The sequence below is a fragment of the Plasmodium sp. gorilla clade G2 genome (assembly GCF_900097015.1).
Source record: "Plasmodium sp. gorilla clade G2 genome assembly, contig: PADLG01_00_77, whole genome shotgun sequence".
Classification (NCBI taxonomy): domain Eukaryota; phylum Apicomplexa; class Aconoidasida; order Haemosporida; family Plasmodiidae; genus Plasmodium; species Plasmodium adleri (nom. inval.).
In genome coordinates this window covers 1-20,299 of record NW_021628919.1, presented here as the reverse complement: position 1 = coordinate 20,299, position 20,299 = coordinate 1, and the positions used below count along the sequence as shown (strand labels likewise).

Here is a 20,299-nt window from a genome sequence, read left to right as displayed (position 1 = left end):
ACTTTCATAATATATTTTTTTTTTTTTTTTTTTTTTGGTGATTGTTTTTTTGAAAATTATATATTCATGTATACACATATAAATAAATAAATATATATATATATCATGTAAATAATACCTTCAGATACCTTAATTCATAAGATTTCCCAATAACCCATAAGTCACGTGAGTATCAATTTTTCATAAGACATTTGTTCCTCTCTCAATATCAACATTTCCATAAGAAAAACTACAGGTCCGGCTACTTATTTTTACATGTATATAAAATAATAATTTATTTGTTCTTTTAATTTAAAAAAAAAAATAAAAATAGCATCAAATATATATATATATATATATATTATTATACATTAAAGAAAACAAAATAATAAATATCTTTTTATTTAATACATTATTGTGAATTAACATGATTAATAATTTTTATAAAATATACATAAATATTTTATTTTTCTTATAACTTATAAATTATTTTTTTGAAAAACTAAAATTTTACAAATTTATTTTTTAATATCAATAAAAAAAAAAAAATAACAAAACAAACAAACGAAAAAAAAAAAAAAAAAAAAAAAAAAAAAAAATTTAATCATATCCAAAAACAAAGAACATAAATAATATATATATATATATATATATATATATATATATATTTAATAAATTTTTATATATTTATTTAAATTTTTAAAAATAAAAAAACATTATTATTATATATATGAATACGAAAAATATATAGTTTCTTAATTGTAACCATATAAGCAATTATTATTTTATTTCAAAAGATATCTTATTCATCATAAAACCACCAAGGATGCTTAACCAGATCATCCAGTTTTATTTTCATTCTAGATTCTAAATCTAACAATTTCTATAAAGGGAAAAAAAAAAATAAATCATATATATTATATATATGTGCAATAAATGAATGTGTTACTATAAATATATTGTTTATTCATTCACACAATTACACATATAAAATAATTATATTATATATATATATATATATATTTATTTATTTATTTATTTTATTACATTGATTATGTTTTTTAGACCATCTGGCCATTCTTCTGCTAACTCAAATGCATTTATATCCATATTATAATTTAATAAATGATTAAATATCTTATCTTTCGATGCGTCAGCTCTTTTCCATATATAATTATTATTCCATATCCATATATATAATATTCCAAGCATATATTTATCTGCGCATAATACATCAAAATAAAACTTTTTCCTTTCTTCTTGATCTTTAATGGATTTTAAATATTCTAGAGGATTTTTTATTTTTAATCGTATATATTCTTTAACAATATCCCAACATTCTTTTGGCATACATGTTAATTTTCCAACACACGGCTGATAAGATTGGAATAAAAAAGACTTTTTTTCCTCACCTTTAATATGTCTCAAATTGCAAGTATAAATTGGAGCACTTTTAGCTAAATCACATAAACGTAATTCAAAATTATTTGTTATTAAAATATTTTCTGGAGATATATCAAGATGTGCTAATCCTGCATTATGTAATTTTATTAATAATTTCAAACATTCATTCATAATTTTTTTTTTTTCTTCATCATTTACGATAGCCTCTTCATTTTCATTTCTACTATTAATATATTGAAAAAGGTCTTGACCATATAATTCAGAAACCAAAACAACATATCCTTTCTTATTATTATCTAGTTGTTTGCTTAACATATCATTGAATTTATGTAAATGATCATAGCCATAAATTGTATAAAAACTATCGGAATCATAGTAATCTTCATATGTATCATTTTCATCACCTGTATGATAGCCCATATCATCATAATTATCTTCTTCATATTTACAATCATTGCTATATTTTTTATTATATTTTTCATTATCAATATTATTTTTTTCATTATCAATATTATTTTTTTCATTATCAATATTATTTGTTTCATCATTATTATTGTTAACAGGTTCAAATACCACATTATATAATTTAGGTATTATTCCTGGGTAATGCTCACTTAAATATGCTGATGCTACTGCTTCCATCACAAAATTTTCTCCATCTAATAAATACTCCCCATCATATTCATTCATCAATTGATATTGTTTTAACCATACATCAATTGGTATCTTTTTAATAAAAAATTTTACTTCTCTTGTAGAATCATCATTATTTCCCATAATTGAAGCTTTAAACATTTCTTGAACTCTATCATCTTCTTTACAAAATCCTAAGGTTGGTATACGTTCGAAATTCCATTCAGAATATTTTATATTATTTACACTCAAATTATTAGAATTACTTAACAACTTTGCTAAAGCCTTTTTTCCTGATTTCCAATTATATACATTTTGTGTTTCTATATTACTTTCTTTTTCATCTTCATTTTGCTTATCATTTCCTTGAAATATATTCTGAATTAATCCTATAAATCCATCTTCTATTCCTTCTTCCAGATTTTCTTCTAAATCTGTATCACTAACTTCTTCAGATACACATGAAATATCTTCGCTACTATATCCATTTCTTTCTTCAATTTCTGTATTGCTTTCTACATCACTACTTTCTTCACTTACGTATGCAACATTTTCCCTACCATATACAATTTTTTCTCGAATTCTTTCATTGTTTTCTAACTCACTTAATTCTTCACTTTCATCACTGTCATATTTCATGTGTTTTTGTATTTTTTCAAATAACCTTGTAATATTGTTTTTATTCCCTCCAAACCTTCTTTCCTTTATATCATCAATATCATATTCAAGATGTTCTTCATTTTCTATTTCACTTCCATCAACAATTATATCTTCCATTCTTTCTTTAATTCCTTCTTCAATTACTTCAAGACCATGATAAATATTTTCTGTAATTCTTTCTTTATTGTAATCAATATTTTCTTCATCTAAGTCCTCATTCTTTCCTTTAAATTCTTCTTCAATTATTTCTATACCCAAATGAGGTAGGTTTTCAATTGCATAATCACATTCTTCTTCACTTCCCAAATAATTTTCATAATATATTCCTTCATCATTTGGATTTCCATTTAATAATTCAATCTCTTCGTTACATATTTCATCATAATATAATTCATCATCAATATAATCAATTTCTTCATAATATCCATAAGGTTCATTTGTCTCATTTTCTGAAATGATATTTTCACCAATATAGTCATCGTTATATATATTACAATTCTTATTTTCTAAATCATTCTTATTATTTAAATTCTTCTTTAGATTTATATTATATTTCGCAGATTTTGATGCATTCTTTTTATTTTTTCCATTATAATAAGACTTTCTTTTTTTCTTAGATAACTCTCTTAATTTTCCTCTTTTAATTTTATGTTTTTTACACTTTTTCTTCTTTTTTTTTATTTTCTCATCATACTTTTTTTCTTCTTCAGATTCATCTGACGTTTTAAAATACTCTGATTCATCACTCAAATTATCATTACTTGAGGAATATTCAGATAAACTTCTTATAGAATTATTTATAATATATTCACTTGTACATTCGTACTGATTATAGTTTACACAATTCTAAAATAAATAAAATACAATAAAACAAAATAAAATAATTAAATAAATAAATATAGATACATACATACATATATATATATATATATATATATTTCAATTAATAAATTATATTAAATAGATAAAATACTTACCACTATATTTAACAATAGAAATGTTAAGATAAATAATATTATACTTCTAGAAAGTATTGAATTTACAAAATTCCAACTTTCCTTTTTTTTATATTCAGCTTTTTTACTAATTATATATATAGGAGAACTATTACATTTTAAACATTTCGTATATAATAACACATTAGTTTCCATATAGTTGTATTTATAAAAATTACCCATAATTTTTATAATTATAATTACATGAAATAATAGTTCTTTTATAATATTATTTTATTTTTTTTATTATCAATTATAATAATTTCCTATATATATATATATGTATATTTTTATTTTTTTTTTTTATTCTTATTCTTCATATATTCTCTTTCCTATTCTCTAAAATTTTCTTAATAAAATTCACACAAAAACAAATGTATTGAAAAAAAAAAAAAAAAAATTCTATAGGAGATGAACAAATTTTTAATTACAAAAAAAAAAAAAAAAGGAAAAAAAAAAAAAAATTAATAAAACAAAATAAAAATATATATTTTTATATATATTATAAATAAAAGAATATAAAAATGTAAAATAATATTATATATATATATATATATATTTTTTAAATATATAGGTTAAAGTTTTATTTTTACATTTTTATAACTCAATTGGGAAAATTAATAATTCTCCATATCTAAATTTATATTTACATATAACATAGAGATATAAAAAAATAATACTATGAAATTAAAAAAAAAAAAAAAAAAAAGTTAAGTATATAAAAAAATATTTCTTTTTAAAAAATCGTAAAATAAATAATGTTTTGTTGTAATTATATGAAAAACATCAAAATTATTTAGATGTCCATGTATCTATATATATTCTTTTTTATTGTTGTTGTTTTTTTCTCTTATATACAAAAATTAAATTAAAATAAATTAAATAACAAATCATATAGATCTATAATAAAATTATTATAATATATATATATATATATATAACAAATAAATGTATAAAAAATATATTTAAAAATTAGAGAATTACATTAATAAGGTGTTCATAACCCTATGATTTTACTAATTTCCTGATTTATAAAAGTATATTTATTATACATTTTATTTATAATTTAAAATAAATATTACATATATATATTCAAATAAAAAATATAATATTTTAGGAAAAAAAAGAAAAACAAAAAATTTTAAGGAAAAATAATAAAAAACAATTTTAGGAAAAAATAAAAAAAAAAAAAAGCTTTATAGGAAATTATTCTACATAATGTAATCTTTTTTAAATACAGAGATATTAAATATATATATTTAATTATTACATATAAAATATATATATATATATATATACAAGTTTACAATGAAATAATTAAAAAATTAAAATATTAAACCTATTTTGAATATTATAATAAAATATATATATATGTGTTTATGATAGAATAGAAAAAAATAATGAAGAATTACAAAAAATAAAATTGAAATATATTATTTTCTTTTATGGCCTCTAAAAATTATTTATTCTTTATATCTAAAGATTATATGAAATTCTATATATATAAATATAATAATTCTTTTTATCCTTTTTTATAAGATGACAATCTTTTTACAAAATTATTTATATCCCCGTATTATTTCCGTGCTTATTATACATGTGCAGGAAATATCTAGTAAAAATTACAACATTTTATAAATAATATATATATAATATATAATATAATTTATATTAATTTTATATTATCTATATTTAATATAAAAATATAAAGATAAAAAAAATAAAAAAACACATTTTAAATATATATATATGTGAAAAAAAATTAAAAATTTATTTTTATAAATATTTAATATTTTTCTTTCTATATTCTTTCTTTTTTAAAAAAAATCTACTATAATATAAAAATATTTTTACACTATGAAAATGCAATTTATATAATAATAATTTTGAACTACATATTAAAAAAAATAAATAACATTTATTTCTATTCAATTTATTAAAAATATATACAACGAGATATATACTATTATCTTTTATTGTATATAAAATATGAAAATAATAAAAAAAAAAAAAAAAAAGATACACATTATATATATGTAGTAATAATTTAAAATTATTTTTTATATTTTCGTATTAAAATAAGTACACGTTCTCAAAAATAGAAAAATGTAAAGAAAAAAAAATAAATATTATTATATATATATATTTATGTATGTATATTATTTTCTTATTATAATTTTAGCCTTTATTTTATCATATGTTTCCTTATAATAATATTTTTACACATGATAAAAAAAAAAAAAAAAAAAAAAAAAAAAACCATTTTATTTTATATGCAATACTTTAAATAAATAAATATATATATATATATATATATATATATATATATATATAATATAATATTTAAGACACTGTAAATTTATCAAATGTTTTATAACTTTTTATAAAAATATATTAATTAGCATTTCGTTCTATTTGAAAAATCACTAAAGGATTTGTAATAAAATCCATTTAGTTTATTTATATTATTTATTTTATTAATTTAATTTATTTTATGTTTTTAAAATGTTAATAATAATGTAGAATTATAAGTTCATTTTAAAATAATATATTCATAAAAGAAATTAAATACAATAAATTATTATAAAAAAATACAAATAAAATAAAGTAGCCATATATATATATATATATATATATATATTATTTAATAAATATATGAATAAACACTTACCTATATATTATTAAACTATATCATTAATCCAATCAGTCAAAATAGAACATGTTACCTTATTATCTGGCTCACATGATAATGCGTGTGATCCATAATTTAAAATGTGGGCACACAAATGCTTATAATTTTCCTCATCATCTTTATTTTTGAAATCAAATGTTTCCATCTTTTTTCTTATTTTATAATTTTTATAATGTCCGTGATTACATGGTTTCCATAAAATGTCTTCATCTCTTAATTCTTGACCTGATAAAACTACAAAATTCTTTTTATGTCTACACGATTTATCAATATCATCATACGAATCGTCAGATGTGGTATTTTTAAAATCCATGTGTGATATGTTTTTAAATATTTTTTCATTATTTTTTATTTCTTCTGTATTACTATAATTATCATTATAATCATTATCATCACAATCATCACAATCACCACAATCATCACAATCATCACAATCACCACAATCATCACAATCATCACAATCACCACAATCATCACAATCATCACTCTCATAATTATTATCATTAAAACAATTTAATGATACCTTTTTTTTCTTCTTATTATTATTATTATCTTTATTAATATTTAAATTTGTTTCGTCATCTTTTTTGTTATATATATTAACCATCTTATTCACAAATTTTAAAGATCCAATTGGGTCTATTATACGATCACATTTTGATTGAAATATGATAATATCTATATCGCTTTCATCTATATAATTTAATATCTTATCTGTCATACATGATTGAGCACCTAATACACATTCTAATGCAATACCACCTTTTAAATCATCATAATAATAATACGGATCTATACAATCATCCAATGTAATCCAATGATATTTTCTTTTTATATTATAAAATTTTAATTTATAAAGAGGTATAATTTTTCTAAGAATAGATCCTAGCCCTACCATAATTCGATTTCGTAATGATTTCATTTCGTTGTCAACACAAATCATGGGTGATACAAGTGCTAAACCTTTAATATATTTTTTCCATTCCTTATTTTTTTCATATAAATGTTCAAACATTTTTATAGCAATACATCCCCCCATAGAAGAACCTAACAGTATTATGGGCCTTAATTCATTTTTCATTTCCCATTCATTTATAAATATTTCTAATGCCTGAACAGCATCAGTAACAAAATTATCAAACTTTTCAACAAAACATCGTTCATTTCTTGATGCATCTGATAACCCATGTGATTGAATATCAATTCCACAAAACGTATATCCATTTTCATTCAATGACTGTACCCAACTATTTTCATAAGATAAAGTTCTTTTACCACAATTACAATAATTACAAAGACCACATTTCGAACAATAATATAAGTTCTTATAAATATCATAATCATTTTCATTTTCATCATGTAATAAAACATTAACGTCATCAAGGAGTTTTCTAATATCATTTTCATTATTATTATTCTTATCCTTTATATCACTTGAAAAATTATCACTAGAAACTGAGTTATCCTCCACCTTTTTATCACATAGATTATTTTCTTCTATATCAAATATATTATTCGATTCACAAACGTCCATTTCCATATTATCATTTATACAGTATTCTTCGTTTATCTCTTCATTTTTATTTACCCATATAGGTCTACCATAATAAATCAAATACTGATTACGTAAATGTGATCTAATCCCATGTAATGCAAAAATATATGCTTTGGGTTTTTCTGTTTTAGCCTTCCATGTATATCTAGCTATTTTTAAATTTTTATTGTTCGTAAAAAAATCTATATCTGGATTATTATCATCATAAACAATCTGATATTCTTTTTTACGAAATTCTTTTTCTAGTATATTATTATTTTGATCATTTAAAAATTTATCCTTATCAAATTGTAAATTTTTAATAAATTCATTTAATTCATATAAATTACTTTCATTGTTATTTTCACAAAGTGTAACATCCGTTTTCTTATTGTCATTATATTCATTTGAATCATCAAATTTATCTTTCGCTGTATTCCTACTACCTAAATAACGTTTTATTGAATGCTCCTTATTGTCATATAACAAGCTCTGTAATAAAAAAATATTATTAACAAAGAAATAATTATGTATTCAAATATATATATATATATATATATATATATATATATACAAATATATACATATATGTAATGTTATAAAATACGTAGGTAAATTAATATTCTAAAGGTATATCATATTTATATTTTTAATTATACATATAATATGTTTTAAAAAATAAAATATATATATATATATATACATATATTGACTACGTATTTTAAATACTATGTATATCTAAATTATTTTACCTTTAATGTTTTGTATAATACAACAAAAATAATTATTTGAAATGTTATCCAAAAATACGTTCGCATTATTATATTTCCTTTTTTCATTAATAACAATGATCTTGAAGAAAAGCACTATGTGAACAATATACGTTAAACAAAATAATTAAAACATAATAAACTAATAATCATTTATTGGTACACATTATATTTCTAAAAATGATATAAATCTACAACAATTTTCAACTTCTTTTTATTTAGAAAAAATATAATATTTATATTTTTAATATACAAATTTAATTATTATCTAAATCAAAATTTATATATATTATAAAATTTATGAAATAAAACAAATATATATGTGTAAGAAAAAATTAATAATTATAAAGGATAAATTAATAATGTTATATCATTATATGTATATAAATATATATATATATATATATATATATATATATATATAGCACAATAGTAAAAGATTTATTTTTTTTTATTAGGATTATAAAATAAATTAATTAAAAATATAAGTAAATCAGTTGTCTAAAATATACATTAATAAATTAAATTTAATCATAAAAGACATAAATAAACAAAATAATAAAACAAATATAAATTTACAATTTATATATTCATATAATATTTAATTAATAACAAAAAAACAAAAAAAAAAAAAAAACCTTATTCTATATAATTATGTATTTTAATTCTATAATTACAAAACAAAAACAAAGAAAAAGGAAATAAATAAATGATCTAAATAAACAACCAAATAGATATATACATAAAGACAAATATTTATTACATTATTATGTCAAAATAATATTATATAAAACAAATAATGCTACTTTACCTTACAATATATATATATATATATATAACTTATTTTGTTTATATTAATAAATCATCATTCTTATTAATTATTCATATAATTTATAATTATTGATTATTCTAAACATTTATTCTTATATATATATATATAATGTTATAATATTTAGATTTCAATTGTTATACAAAAAAAAAAAAAAAAATTTCAACAATCTTTTGATCTAATCTATATAATGGAATTTTTAAGACGATTATAATAATTTTTAAAATTTTTATTAAATCTAGTATAAATTATTAATAATTTAAATTTTTTTTTATATATATTTAAAAAATCATTATATATATAAATTAAGTCTTTTTATATTATATAAATAAAAATTCTTTTTTATTTATTTATTTTATTTTATTTTATTTTTGTAATAAAAAAAAAAATAAACAAATATATATAATATAAAAAAAGTTAAGGGTTATATTCATCCTTTTCTTTTTTTTTCTTTTTTATTTAATAAGACTACATTTTATATTTATATAAATACATTTATATTATTCTTTCAGTTGCATGACAAATAATAATATAATATATACTTAAATATAAACGTCAACAATGAAAAAAGTACAAAAAAAAAAAATAAAATAAAATAATTTAAAAAAAAAAAACTTATAATATATATTATATATGTTATTATATTGTTATAATACATATGTATAATATATATTATAGAGAGCAACCTTTTAAACATTATTTTATTTTTCATATAATATTTCAATTTTATATTTAAATCTATATATTACAAATATTTTAATATAACATACATTGTTTTATAAATGTTTTATATAAATAAATAATATATTTCAATAAATGAAAAATAAAAAATAAAATAAAATACAATAAAATTATTTTTAATATTATTTTATAAAATATAAATAATTGCAACCATCAGAAAAAATCAAACAAATTATTAATATGGTTATATATATATATTTTATATATTTCCATAAATAATATACCAAAAAGAAATAACATGAAGAAATATTTATTCCTTATATTATAAAAATATTTTTCTTTATATACATTAATATTTTGTTCTTAAAAAAAACGTATAACATATTATATATATATATATATATATATATATATATATATATATTATGTTGAAAATGTAATAATAATTTATATTGAAGTGATCCAATGTTATTATATTTTTTTGAATGTAGGTAAAAAAAAAATAATAATAAATAAATAATGAATTATACCCATTTTCAATTCTTTTTTTTTTTGTTACTCCATTATATTTTATTATGTAAAATGTAATTTCAAAAAAAAAAAATAAATATAAAATAAAATAACACAAATAATATGAATAACATATATAGGTACAGGTTCATTAAAAACATAAAAAAGTATAAAAAAAATACATGTACACCAAAAAAAATACAATTATATTTTCAACGTTCGTTATTATGAATAATCATAATATAAATATATATATATATATATATATATATATATATATGTGGATTAAGAATATAAAATTATAATGTGTTGTATTTGTAACATATAAGTTATATTATATATATATATATATATATATATATATATATATGATACATAATTTTTAAAACTTATCTTTTGATAATTATTTAAACTATATATGTAATAATTTAACTCATATATATGTAAGTATTTCTCATTTTAATTACAATTTTTAATATCCTTTTTTTTTTTTTTTTTCTTTTTTTACTTCTTTTTTTTCAAATATATAATTTATTTTCAATATTTCTTTTAACTATATACAAAATAATTTTGGGTACGTATATAATATATTAAATTTTAAAAAAAGTGTTCTAATAGATCCTCTTGGATTTATATGTAAAGCACGTATATTATATCTTATGTTTTATATTAATTATTCAAATAAATATAAGTATATAAAAATTATAATGGTGTATTTATAAGAGTGACACTTTTGATTGAGACCTTATAAAATTATCATGAATGTAGGAAAAAGGATCATATTATATTATATATTATATATTATAAAACCAAAAATATTTTGTCTATTTATAATATCAAAAGTAATATTTGAAGTAAATTTTAAAGTAAACGTTATTGTTTTTATGTTAATAAAAGAGAAGAAAAAAAAATATATATTAACCAAGGAAAATATATTATTAAAATAAATAAAAGAATCGCAAATATGTATGTTTAAAAATAAACTATTATATATATATATATATGTGACTCATATTTTTTTTTCCTTTTAATATAATGGTAATTCATGCATATTAAAATTTAATATTAAGCATATATAATATATATACTTCAACATTATATATATATATATATATATATTTATAATTCATATCGCTGTTATATTTTTCATTATATAATTTCATTTTATTTTATTTTTTTTACATTTTTTCGTATTTACCCATATATAATAATATAATAATTAAATGTATTTTAATAAAATATAGATATTTTACATATTAGTAACGCAATAATGTTTCAAAGAAGGTACTTTTAAGTATTAAAAGTTATTCAAGGAATATACACTGTTGCGCTTAATATTATATAAATATTGTACATTTGATCAATATATATATATATATATATATATATACAACATATTAATATTTATACACTGAATAATTTCTTTTACACTTTTATTATTTTTATATTTTTTTATTGAATTAACAAAAAAATACACTCATATATATTCATTCATTTTTTAAATATATGAACCCAATGGTATCCATAATTTATATTCTTATTTATAAAATAAACGGAAAAGGTATATGCGTATTATAAGTTTGTGAATTAAAAATATTATAACAAAAATTATGTAGAGAAAAAAAAATTATTTATATATTTTAATATAATATAATATAATATAATTTTATTCTCCAATATATAACAATAAATAATCCTTAAAATATGTTATTTCCATATTAATACAAAAAATATTTAAAATATTCAAACAATTAAATATTAACATCATGAAAAAAAAAAAAAAAATAATAAATTATATAGGAATATATATATTTTTTTTTTATGCAAGTATCCCTAAAATATTCACACAAATAAATGTAAAATATTTTGTTTTATTTTATTAATTTTATATTCCATAATTGTTATCATAAATATATAAAAAAATTAACACTATGAATCTTACATTTTTTAAAATATTTTCCTTTTTATTTATGATTGTAACTTTATACTCTTTACAATATGTAATAATATAATACAAATATATGTATATATATATATATATATATATATTATTTATTTTATGTTCTTATTATATTCATATTATTTATATAATAGGTATTGTAAATATCATAATTCTTCTATGGCAGTGAAAAATATATCTGTTTTTTTTTTTTTTTTTTTTTTTTATTTCTCTTTTATAATGTATTTTAAATTTTCTTCCCTTTATAGATAACATATAAAAAATGGAATAATGTACATAGAAAAGGAGATACTAATTCACATGTTAAATTCATCAGGATTTTAGGGGAAAATAAATTAAAATATAATAGACAACCTTATCCTACACCTAAGTATAAGGAGATACAAAATAAAACAAAATGTAAAACACGTAAAATAAAAGATAAAGAAGTAAAAAAAAGGGAAACAACGTTAAGAACAGGTATAAATAATAATATTCATAATTCTCATATTGATTCTGATGATGATTTTGATTCTGATAAATGTTTTCTTTCTTATATATTTTGTTGTAATAAATAGCAAAATAAAATAATATACGTAAAATACTTTATATAATATATATATATATATATATATATATATATATATATATATATATATATATTTATTTATTTATTTATTTATCGATAAAAAATTACATTAAGACTTTTTACATATGGTTATAAAAAAAATTATAATAAAAAATTCTAGAATATACCTATATTATATATAAAAAATCTGTATATAATATTATAATTATTAAAAGATACTTAATATATATATATATATATATATATATTACTTAAATATCCATAATAATAACAATCCCTTCCTATGCTTTATTAAATCCATAAAATATTTTATATATAATATTAATAATAATTCTTATATTATTACACATTAGTATAACTTGAAAAAAAAAAAAAATAAATAAATAAATAATAAATAAATTCATAAATATGTAGTGTATTTATTTAAATAACATTAACACACATAAAACATATAAGAAAAAAAAAGAAAAATTTCACTTTATAATATATTAGGTAAATAAAAATATATTAATATAATTAAACAATATATATTAGATATATATTCTATTTTTCTAATTAAATATTAAAAAATGTATTCGTAAGAAAAACCAAAAAATCATATTTATATTGGTAATTATATATATAATATATATAAAAAAAAAAAAAAAAAAAAAGTATATATAATTTCCCAAAAAAAAAAAAAAATATAGTACATGTAACCTAATAAAATATTATAGATTAAAACTATTTTCTCTCACAACTAATATAATGTATATATGATATATAAAAATAATTAAATAAATAAATATATATATATATATATATATATTTGATATATGTATATGAATTTAATAACACACATATAAAAATAAATTATATTTATAATATTTATTTCATTTAAAAATATCTATCATAAAAAATAAGTTAAATAAAAAATTATTGTATTAAAAATATAAAATATGTATATTCAATATATATAAAAAAAAACAAAAAAAAATTAAAAAAAAAAAATTAGGAATTAAAAATTATAAAGGAAACATATATATTTATTTATATATTTATACTTATGTGTTTTTATCAAATGTTCTTGTTATAAAGAATTAATTGTATAAACTTAATATTATTCAATTAATAAAATGTACCCTTATTGCACATATAAATTAGAAAGCCATTCAAGAATTTTCTTTAAAACATTTTCATTTCCTGGTTCCATTGATATAACATGATCCATATCTTCTAAAGTATAAAGTTCTTTAGTATCGATTTGTAATTTATTGTAAAATGATACAGTTCCTTCATACCAACAAAGACAATCATTAATTGAATGAATAAATAATATAGGTATATTTTTAGGAATATCATCAATATTGTTATGTAAATTATCTAATGCAACCAAAATTTCACGTGCAAGATTATTTGTAATACGTCCTTTAAATCTATATTTATCATAAAATAACAGATCATTAACAAATGGATATTTCTCAAATTTGAATTTCTTTCTACCAGGTCGAAAAGTTGGAAAATACCGAGAAAATAATTTCATTACCGGTAAATAAAAGTATTTATATTTAATTGAATCTATAGAACCTACCATTCGAACAGATATCATACCAGCTAAAGATATACATCCTTTTATGTTAAAATTAGAATTTATTTCATTGGATTTTCCTAATATTTCTAAAGTTCTTAATACAATGTTCCCACCCATTGATAATCCAACTAAATACATAGGAAGAAGCTCTTGTGTATTTTCTATAGTATATTTATTTAATGTATTATTCTGGTTAGGTTTTTCTGAAATTATCGAATTATTAATTCTTTTCATATAATCTATTATATCATACACATAATCATCAAAATCATTTATATGAAGTGGTAATTTATCTAATCCTTCCGATTCTCCATGACCTTGTAAATCAATACCATATACTGAATATCCATTTTTATTAAAATCTTCGATCCAACTATTTTCGTAAATGTAATAATTATCTGCATCAATTAATCTAGCATAGTCGTTATTAACTACATTGACATTAAGCCTTAAATATTGAAGTCTTAAATGAGCACTTAAACCATGAACTAATACTATTATACCAATTGCATTCTTAACTAACCAGGAATAACTCTTTAATAATATTCCCTTTCTATTATAATATGATTCAACAAAAGGTAATGTATTAAATGTTCCACATACATTTGAATCATCTACAAATAATTTATTCATGATTATCATATATATACATTAATTATATATTAACATATATTTCTACCTTATAAAATATATAAATAAATAAATATATATATATATATATATATATTAATTAATAAGATAATATAATATTTTTAATTCTTAATTCATATATATATTATAAATAAATATATCACATTAATATTATATAAAAAACAAAAAATAAATGTTTTGTTCTGTTTTTAATTAATTATACATATTTTCCTATTTTATATAAGAATAAAATGAAAAAATACATATAAAATATATATTTATATATAGATATATATTTGCATATATTTATATTTATTCAATAAATTTTTCAAAATATTTATGAATTATTTAGAATCCTAAAATAATATAACAATAAATATAATATGTCTTCAATTATATTACTCATATAATATGTTTAATTATCAAGAAATATTTTTCCATAATACTATGGTTCATATATATTTTTTAAAACATAATATAAAACATTTTGTAAAAACAAAAAAAAATAATCATCTTTTCAGGTATTGTAAATATTACATACCTTCTAAGCAATCTCATAATTTTTTCTTTTTTTTTTTTTTTTTTCTTTAATTTTAATTTATATACATATATATAAATATTTAATATATTAAAATATTTATTTTGTGAATTATCCTGTATAATATATTTTGAGCAATACAAAATATTAAAAACAAATTAAATGATAATATTTTATTTTTAAAAATTTTTATATATATAATATATTTTTTATAAAATTTTCATATTATAACTTGTTTAATTGAAATAAATAATCATAATCAAAAACAACATGTATATATATATATATATATATATATATATATATGTATATATTTATATGTGTATTACATAATTATTTTATTTATTTTTTTTTATACTTATATCTTACTTTCTTATATAAAAAATATATACACACAAATAAATATTTTATGTACTCATATTAATATTAATTTTATATATTTTTATTGTATTTTTCCTTAAACGAATGAGATAACAAAATTATATTTTATGAATCTTAAATTTTGCATAAATTTTTTCTTTCAAAAAATTTACATAATATATATTATATATATATATATATTTATTTATTTATTTATTTAGTTTGGGCGGAATTATATTTCCTGTATTATGTTATGTAAAAGGGAGGTAAATTCGTATTATTTTATTCTTCTATTTATAATTATATAACTATTATTAATACTGAACATATGATAAAAAAATTGGCGCTTAAAATATATATTCATATTGAAATTTTATACCATGAGATCAGATTATATCATTTACTTTTTTTTTTTAAATGGCCAAATATAATTATAGCATTAAATAAAATAAAATAAAAGGAAAGGAAATGAAAAATGCCCACATTTTTCACTCACAATATATCATTTTTCTAAAAATATATTAAAAATTATCATTATAAAATTCTGTTAAATAAGCATATATATTATGACATAAATATTATATATATATAATAATAAAATTCTTAAATGATTCAAGTATGTAATATTAAATAATTTTCCTTTTGAAAAAATAAAATACTAGTATAAAACCTTTTTATCATTATATTACATTATCTTTCTTTTTTATTTTTTCATATACTTTTTATAATTATCCATTCACACACATATATATGTGTATAAATATATTTTTTGAAACTAACCTTTTTTTTTTATTTTTATATAATCTTAATATGTACTGAAATATACATATATAATATTTACATTTAAATGAAACAATAACTTTTTAAAATACATACAAATGAATCTAATTTTATATTGTTCCATCAAATTTTAAAAAATGAACTCGTTAATATAAGAACAAAAAAATATATATTTTTTAAAATTATACTATAAAAAAATGGTAAATTATATAGATTAAAAAAAAATTTAAGTCGTACTTTTGTAGCTCTGAAACTTAAACCTTACAAAAAAAACAAAATAAAATAAAATAAAAAAAAAAAAAAAAAAGAAGAATTATTTCATATAATTTTATTCTTTATTAATATACATAAATTATTATTATTTTTACCCACGGTATTATTTCAATATATTTGTATGTTTCTAATCCTTTTTGTTCTCACTCCTTATTTTTGATACATCTAATGCACTTTCTATTGTATCAATAATATCAATTTTATTGTCTTTCATCTGTTGTTTCTTAATTTTTGCCCATTTATTCATTAATTTCCCAACTATTTTTATACCTTGTGCTCTTTTTAAACGTATTTCTTTATTGCAACCTTCATCTCTTAAAACCCTATCAGCAGCATATCTAACTGTTAATTCAATATCACACAAAACTATGGTAAATATATCATCTAAAATATCTGCTAATATTTTATTTTTCTTTTTTATAATTTGTGTAGCATTATTATCGTACTTTACAACATTATTTTTACTACTACATTTACCTTCATCATTTATAGAATCATTATCAATGGTTCCATTATTACCATCAGTAATATTATTATTATTATTATTCATTAAGGACATATTTTCCATTAGCATTTTATTATCTTGTATGCTATTAAATATTTTACTTTTTAATCTTATAGATGATCTAGTGGCTTTACTACAATTATTAATATGTCGAAATCCAGCTTTCATTTTTGTAATTTCAGCGCCTAATCCACAAAATGATTTATTTTCTTTTATAAACGTTTTGGCAACATTTTTATAAGTCCATCCTATAGATTCTAAAATAGAAGATGAATAATTAGAATATATTAAAGAACTAATTTCTTCTTCCATTTGGTTTTCCCAATTCGGATCACCATCTACGTATGGCTGTAATAAATCTCGTAATAAAAGAGCTAGTTCGGTTTCTCTTATATCTTGTTCTCTTGATAATTTATTTTGAATTTTTCTCATATTATATAATAAATCATTCGTATTCATACCTTTTTCATGAAGTAATTTAACAAAGGAAGATATCTGTAATGTTCCTATATAATCACATAATTTCTCTGAGCTAAATAGTAAAGTGAAAAAAACTGATCCATCTATAAGAAACATTTTTTCAATTGCATTTTTCCCAAAATTATTATATTCTTCTCTTCTTTCTTCATCAGTTAATACTTGATATGCTTCATTTATTTTTTGAAATTTTAATTTTGCTTCATCATCCCCTTCATTTTTATCTGGATGATATTTTAATGCTAATTTATAATAACTATTTTTAATTTCCATAAATTCTGCATCTGGATTCACATTTAAGATATCATAATATGTCTTATCAATAAACATATTTTCTGAAAAATCAGATTGTAAAGGATAATTCCTATTTTCTTTATTTCTTCTTCTTTTTTTATTTTTCATATTAGTATCCAACCTTTTTATTTCTAAAAGATTATTGAACAACCATTCTGCTTCTAGATCAAGATAATAACGATTTTCAGAATAACCTTTTAGATTAGATGTATCATACTTTGGTATTCTACTATATTTTTTTGACTGATGAAATATATTAACACTATCATTTATATCATTATCTGTATCATCACTCGAATTATTACTCTCCCTATGATTTTCATTATTACATGTACTATCATTTTCATAATCATTTTTAATATCACATTTTTTAATTTTTTTTTTTTCTTCTTCTATATTTCCACTTGAACATTCTATATCCTTATATGGATCGTTCATATTTAATTCTTCATTTTCCATTTTACCACTTCCTTTTCCTAATTCAATACAAGAAATATCTTCTTCATTTAATAAGGAATTCGAATTATCTCCATCAATATATGGCGCACTTATTAGGCATTCACTGAAATTTATTTTTCCAGAATTCATACCTTCACATAATTGTCTATTATATTTTTTTCTATTTGTATTATTATTATTATTATTAAACTGGTTTATGTCTATATAAATTTTTCTATTATTTTTTTTAATAAAATTAAAATATATAGACATAACTTTTGTACATGCATTTTGCACATAATTAGATAATTCCTTCCAAGCAATTCTACAAGTAACGATTACTCTTCTATAATCTTCTAAATTTATCATTTTTTGCTTAAACCAATCTTTAAAGATTTTATTTAATCTTGTTTCAATGTCTTCTTCACTTATTTTTCTAATTTCATAATATTCTTTCCATTTCTCTTTATGATAATCATTTGATATTTTATATTTTACTTTTATATTATAATAATATTTTTGTAAAGGATGATTCAAAAATATATATTTATATTTTTCACTATTCATTACTTTTAACCACAAATTATTCATTTCTTTTATAATATCTTCTCCATTTCTTCCTACGTTATCAATATTTTCATTTAGTTTGTTATCTACATCATTATATTTAATTGGGGAATATTTTTTAACATACGGTATTGCAATATAATTATTCCATAATTTATATTTTTGCAAATTTTCAATTAATTCTTCATTAAATTCTAAAAACGATTCTTCAAGATTATCATTTTCATTTTTTAAATTTGATAATATAATTTCATTGGGAAATAAATTTACTTTACTTATAATTGTTGTTTTTGTATTTGTCTTTTCTCTATTTAAACTCTCAGAAGAATATAATTTTCTTCCATATATATGATTAAATTGTATATCATATGAGCATATACTATTCCACAGGTACGTATTCTGATATACAAAAAGGAAACATGATAAAAATATAAATGTATATAATATGTATGGTTACATACATATTGTTGTATATATATATATATAATAAAATAAATTTCTTCTATCAAATTAAACTTACCAATATAATAATATATAATAGTATATACCAAATTGATACATAAATATATTTATAAATAAAGATTCATATACTTTTCCTCTTATATTTTTTAACTCTTTATCTTCACACGAATATGCTTTCTATATTTCATTG

General features: G+C 17.5%; 3 protein-coding genes and 1 pseudogene across 4 annotated transcripts; all 4 read right to left on the bottom strand.

The window, feature by feature from the left end:
• Nucleotides 1–781: 781 nt before the first annotated feature.
• On the bottom strand, nucleotides 782–3,854 carry PADL01_0040300 (serine/threonine protein kinase, FIKK family; the record flags this gene model as incomplete). Its single annotated transcript, XM_028680627.1, has 3 exons — nucleotides 782–862; nucleotides 1,027–3,522; nucleotides 3,654–3,854. 3 exons carry the CDS (start codon nucleotides 3,852–3,854, stop codon nucleotides 782–784), a joined length of 2,778 nt encoding a protein of 925 aa, XP_028541405.1.
• Nucleotides 3,855–6,352: 2,498 nt separating this feature from the next.
• PADL01_0040200 (alpha/beta hydrolase,putative) lies at nucleotides 6,353–8,715 on the bottom strand (the record flags this gene model as incomplete). Its single annotated transcript, XM_028680626.1, has 2 exons — nucleotides 6,353–8,389; nucleotides 8,650–8,715. 2 exons carry the CDS (start codon nucleotides 8,713–8,715, stop codon nucleotides 6,353–6,355), a joined length of 2,103 nt encoding a protein of 700 aa, XP_028541404.1.
• Nucleotides 8,716–14,338: 5,623 nt separating this feature from the next.
• Nucleotides 14,339–15,418, bottom strand: PADL01_0040100 (lysophospholipase, putative; the record flags this gene model as incomplete). The annotated part of the gene is made up of 1 exon (XM_028680625.1): nucleotides 14,339–15,418. The coding sequence occupies one exon, from the start codon at nucleotides 15,416–15,418 to the stop codon at nucleotides 14,339–14,341; it is 1,080 nt and encodes a 359-aa protein (XP_028541403.1).
• A 2,075-nt stretch (nucleotides 15,419–17,493) lies between these two features.
• Nucleotides 17,494–20,046, bottom strand: PADL01_0040000 (annotated as a pseudogene). Its single transcript has one exon. A coding segment is annotated over exon 1 (2,553 nt).
• Nucleotides 20,047–20,299: the final 253 nt, after the last annotated feature.